General features: G+C 46.6%; 2 protein-coding genes across 2 annotated transcripts in view; both read left to right on the forward strand.

Moving 5' to 3' along the window:
- Nucleotides 1–3147: 3147 nt before the first annotated feature.
- CNBA4430 (hypothetical protein) lies at nt 3148–4338 on the forward strand (the record flags this gene model as incomplete). The annotated part of the gene is made up of 1 exon (XM_772881.1): nt 3148–4338. One exon carries the CDS (start codon nt 3148–3150, stop codon nt 4336–4338), a length of 1191 nt encoding a protein of 396 aa, XP_777974.1.
- A 1450-nt stretch (nt 4339–5788) lies between these two features.
- The window catches only part of CNBA4440 (hypothetical protein), a gene marked incomplete at both ends in the record, with an annotated part of 1416 nt that continues 1204 nt past the window's right edge, over nt 5789–6000 (forward strand). The window contains one exon of the mRNA XM_772882.1: nt 5789–5926. Within this exon, the coding sequence (XP_777975.1) occupies nt 5789–5926 (138 nt within the window). The remainder of the gene's footprint in view (nt 5927–6000) is intronic.

The raw sequence follows: 6000 nt of genomic DNA on the forward strand, positions 1-6000 counted from the left end.
CGCTACGCAAAGCAGCATCCGAGCCTTTCAGCATCCATTACATCCGTCCCAATTTTCAGGTTTGAAGATTCCTCATCGACACGAAACATGAGGCCGGATCTCAAAGGACGATAGATAATCATTGTCCATCGTCATAAACATGGAGGACTTCTTCCATCATGGTAATAACCTGGCATTTTTATGTTTCCATGGCTCAGGCGTATAACAACTACTGCTGGTGATTGACCTGCAATAGGCGCTCTACAGTTAAATGGAGTAGTCAGGGTTCACTTTAGTACTGAAACACTATCTATCTATTTCTTACCTACCACTAAAAAAAGGATGACTGTAGAAGAAGGCTTACGTCTAGAATCCGCGCAGACGTTGATGGGAGGTCCCTCCACACCAGGAAGAAAAATTTGACTTTTTTTCGAAGTCATATTTATGACAGCTGCCTCTATTTGCACACTTCCCGTGGTGTATGCCTGCTATTGAGCGTAGGCCGATTGTTGTGCACGATGTTTCTTCTTCTCCCTAACATAATCAAATCCTCAGCAGGGATCACTACTTCCCGCAGGAGGTTGTCGCGAGACGATTCTCTTTTTTGCTATATTCGGTATCTGTGCAGATATTATTGCTATGAAAACATACAGCTGGAGCAGCTAGCATCGTGTAGCTGGTCGATCTGCCGCTGGTGATTTGTAGTTGTTGTTACTGTAGTCCTCTACGGCTGCTGCGCGAACGCAGTAATCGAATGAATTTCCCTGTCCGGCGGCTACATATTTGTTTAGGCCCGGCCATTGTTTCTTGATCTTATCTCTTATCTTAATCACAGTAATAGCAAAGGTCGATCGGTCCGTTGTTGAGCTGGTGAGATTGATCCGATCTCGTTCTGCTCTCCGTGTCCGTTGTCCATGTCGGCTTTTTTGGCAAAACAAATAAAACTCAAGGAAGTCCGCGTACGTACTTGCGACTTGTTCGTTCCTGCATGATGATCTTTGGTATTCCAGACTCTCAGACTCTGGTTTTGCTTTTTATCATGATGAAAAATGCTTCACACAAAATTAATATTTATTAATAAGCTGCTGTCATGTTATTCAACGAAGGAAGACAATCATCATATTGGTATATAATGCCCCATATGCCATCGATATCTCGTTATCCTTCTTTCTCCGTTCTTTCCTCGTCCTCTGTCCCTCTTCAGTAGTGTTAACTGATGATAATGGTCGGCGATGCTGTCAGTCCGTTTCCTTTCTACTATTGAAGGATCTAATTAAAAAGAAAAAATAAGATGTGTCGACCTTGGACCATCAGTTCAAAATCCAACCTGTTGGGAAGAAGAACAGATGCGTCGCTTCTTGCAGCCAACTTGCAGCTGATGGACAAAAGTTGTAGTCATCATACATGACAAGTCTCTATCTAAAATCCCCTCACTTGGCCTCCTCCGAATTCGACGCACCTTATAAATTCTTGTCTGGACCCGATGCTATAATATGTAGGTACACGCTTTCGTCGTCGCATCATCGTAGTAGCCTTGTTTATGATAATCATTTTTTACCTCAACTTTCGAGGACCCCAATCATAATTATTGCTGGTCTGCTGGAGGCCTACTACTTGCTGTGTTTCGGGAAGTATATAAGCTCTGCGCTCCCAACAATAAGGTGTACAGTGTCGGTAAGTAGTACTAACAACAACTGATGATAATGTAAATACTGACCTGTGTCCTTTTTTTGTTACCTGCGTACGTAGTCCGTTGTATTATACCAACGTAACGTATGTTCGTGTTGCTCCCCCATCCTCTTCTTTCTCCGTCCTTCCTGAACCACGCCCGCGAACGAAGATTACTGAATACGGCGTCTCGTTCCTGTTCAACGCTCGGCGATATTGAAACACTTCTCAACTTAATTACCCTGTTCTTCTTCTTTGGTTGGGGAGTCATCCTTCCGTGTTTCGCCGGACTCTTCAACTCATATTAGCTTCTTTGTACTCCTTCGTCTTGATATCCATATCTTGCCCCATTCTAACCCCCTTGTTCTGGTTAGTATCTGGGATGCCCTCTTAAAGCTCCCAAAGCCAAAGGAAAGCTGTGAAAAAAAGCGGAGGGCAAACGCGCGCGAGCTGAGGATCCAAAGAATTCGAGAAAAAGGGACGTGACGACTTATTACTCAACAACGTCATCGACGACTTCCATCATTTCACGATGCTAAAAACTGCTGCTGTTTTTATTTATTTAGTTGCAGGCGAGTCCACTCCCAAGCCAAACAAGTGGGCAACAAGCTTCCATAAACCTTTCATTTGCTTTTGCTTAATCTTCCATCCCCGTTTCTCAGTTCCGTTTCAATTGTCGCCTATTGGAGAACACGGTTTGCTTTTTGCACCATTATCACCACGGCAATACCTTTCAAATCTCAACGTGCAGAGAAGTCGTTCCTCAGCATCCACAAAGAAAGCAGGTACTTTCCACGTACGCTCAACGAAAATCCAAGGGCCAGAAAGACAGTCCAAACAGTACCAGTGTTCGTTCACACACGCACACGTACAGACAGACACACGCGCGCACGCGCATCTGTAACCTGCGAGCCCATTGCCACCACCCACCACTGGTATCACTACCGTGTATCCATTACGTTGCGATTGTAATAGATTTTTTGCTTTCTTGACTCCGCATATATAACGCATATCTGGCGCAGAGCCAGGGCGATCGATCTCTACCCAAAACGCGGACATCGTTCCTTCAAACGGATCATTAGTCTGTCTAAGACAGAAGACGAAAGTTTAGGAGTAGAAATCGACACTTAAAGAAGATTGTAAGAGGTCACAGCGCGTAAGTGACAGCCTTACCATCGTACGCGATTCTTCGCCGACGCGACCGAAACATGAAGGGCTAATACTGCTTGCTTCTAGGGCAGACGTGCAATCCGCAGGTCCTGTGCATCCGAACCAAATAGGATCCATAATCCACACACGACGACGCGTCGCCTCGGGCTGCTTGTCATTGCTTGGCCGTGATTCATCACCGATAAAACGGCCGTGGCGTCGTAGCCTCTGTATAACCATCAGTCTATCATTACTTTCCTCTCGCGCAGTATACATCAATCAATAGTCGCTTTTTGTTCTTGAACTCCCGACGTCCGCGTAACACTACCTGCCGACACGATTTACACCGCCATGACTTCTTTTTCAGATACCTCGTCCGCATCTCCTCTGCCCGTCACACCCTCATCGAGTCGACGCGCGCCATCTCCTGTGGTGGCCGCGTCTTCTCTCGCCACTCACGATCTTTCTACTCCTGTATCATCCGGTCCTTATATCACCCCGCCTCCATCGCTTCGACTGTACTCTTCTGCCCTCAAGGAAAAAATGGCTGCTGGTATGACTGCAGCAATGCGCGAGCTGAAGGGTGATCGAGACGGACGAGAGCGCAAATACGACGTAGAATATGGGTACGATGAAGATCCTATCGAACGCCACGTGAAACTATTCCTCACTCCTCGAACTGCCATTCGTCCTGACCGTCCTCGGCCATCGTTATCCCATCTGTCAACTAGCGCAAGCATCAGACCTGTATCAGCACCTCCAGCAGTCAAGAGTGCAAAACTCCGTGTGACGGATGATGGATATGGCGTCAATATGACAGTGGATGATTCACAACGGATCGAGCTTGCAGTGTCAGACGAAAGCGATACCGAGATGTTAGCAGCGTCTCCATCTACTGTCGGACAGTCGCCAGTGTTGACGCGCGAGCGAGACTCGTTTGTGCCAGGATTAATCAAATTTCACCGTGCCTATCCCAGTTCCAGCAGTTTAATGCCTCCTCGACCTGATGCCTGGCGGACAGACAGCACAGGTTCTACCGCGAGTAGCATTGCTAGTGAAGCCAGCTTTGAAGCTATTAAAGCGGAGGACATGGTTAGCCTGTATGGTGGAGGAGGCGGCGTGAAACGGGCTGAGGGTCCTTTTCACGAAGAGACATATTGGGGAGATGAATCAGAATGGGGTTTCAACCGGGCATCTATGCTTTCAACTTCGACCAATGAAACCGTTCGACCCGCTAAAACTCCCAAACGAACACCCACCTCCACCGTCCACACGTCATCTCCTACAGCTACTCTTGCCTGTTCGTTATTGCCACGTGCCACGCTCTCGCCTGCTCCACATCAGCAACCGCCTCCGCGCCGGCCAGGGTGCTCACAGCAGATGAGTGCGGCGAGCGATGATGGAAGAAGCATTGATGGCTTAGGTGATCTTAGCATGGAAAACGACCCTGTATGGCTAAAAGAGAGGACGCTCAGTGAAAAGATGGTGCTTCAAGCAGGGTTAAGAAGTCAACGGCAGAGAGTAGAAGTTAGAAGAAGATAATGAGATGCTAAATAGGTGATTGAGGGATAAGCAGGGAGTTTGGGTCGCTATATTTGGCTTTTTGGTCTGTTGTGGCATTCATTATTTATGTTGTAAGCATGCTGGCATGCTGTAGCGTATACTCTGAATAATTATCCTATATATTATGAAGAGAAAAAGAAAGCACGTCTGATGCTGTTTATGCGTATTACGTACACCTTAGTGATGACATACGCTTACTATGATAGCAGAGCCATTGTTGTTGGTCAGGTCGTCATTCGTGAAACGAAGATAAAGGAAAGATGACAAACTACATAACGGATTGACCTGTTATGCCTGTGTTCGTTATGCGTAATTTGTCGTCTGTTTACCGTATAACTGTTTGTGACGCTTCGTGATGGTTTTCAAAAAGAACCTCTTTGCTAGTCACGCCCCGCGTGTGGCCGTCATGGGCAATTATTTAAGATAACACCCTGCCCAGTTCCTTATTAATCATTGCTGGTCGTTCTTTGAACACCGCTTGTTTCTTTCGTCATGTGCTATCCACTAATTTTGAGGGGATGAAGACGTTTTGCTACGAAGTCAGGCGCCTCTCCTACATGATTTGCTTGTCACTTGTTTATAATATGGTGAGAAAAAGCTTTCGCTTATTGTGTGGGTTCAACGAAGAAGGTAGTTAGTAGCTCATTGGCCGAGATCAATATAGTACCTACGTAACGAATAGCTCATGATCTGGCAAGTTTCTTACAATATACCGTGTTGATCACCCTTTCACCTCCTTTGACGCCATATACGAGCCTTGGATAATCTCATTCCTCTTGATGACCTCCTCGGAGGATAAGCAATATAAAAGGATCCTTGATGTACAATGTTGTCTGCTCGTTTACATGCCTTGAAGAAGCTTGATTTGTACACACTGGGTTTCATAACTCTCTTCTTTTCATCTACGCATATGATCTAATCACAACTGGGTTTTCATCACCATGATCTATAAAAAAAGGCAGGGTCAGAAGGTCTTCGAGGTCAGACAAGTTCAAATTTTTTTTCCATCCTCTCCACAACCACCATGTCATCCGCTGATCAAAACTCGACCTTTTCAGCAACATATCCACAAGGCAGTTCGAGGTAGGAACTCAAATAGCTCTTACGTACCTTACGTACTTACTCGAGATATTGGGCTGTGGATAGTCCCAATGTCACAACCCTCCTCGACGTCCCTCCCAGGCTCTCAAGCGAGATTCCCCGCCGGTCTTATTCCAGCGCCGAGCCTCCAAAATGGGAATTAGCCCTCGCGAGCAAACCTTCACTAGACCTCCCAGAGAGAAGTAGTTCGGCCCCTTTCCCGTCATCTGTGGGCCCATCCAGGCAGAATAGGAGTATCTCGAAGAAATTCGCAGAAAGTCATCGACCAGTACGACAGGAAGGCGCTCACTATTCTGAGAATGCGCACTGGTTGTTTGTATCCCCTGGCATGACTGATGATGGACAGTTCGCAAGCAGAACAGTGCTGTCCCGAAAGAAGCCTTCACAGTGGGCTATTTCAGACTATGATCGGTACCAAGACGAGGAAGATTGCAGACCACCTGATCTTCCATGGTGGGATAGCGCAGTAAGTGACGCAACGCGGTGGTACAAAGAACGCTGTAAAGCTTCCGGATTCGTGAGTGCATCGCAGATCGCACC

Source organism: Cryptococcus neoformans, chromosome 1 (assembly GCF_000149385.1).
Source record: "Cryptococcus neoformans var. neoformans B-3501A chromosome 1, whole genome shotgun sequence".
In the NCBI taxonomy this organism is placed as follows: domain Eukaryota; kingdom Fungi; phylum Basidiomycota; class Tremellomycetes; order Tremellales; family Cryptococcaceae; genus Cryptococcus; species Cryptococcus deneoformans.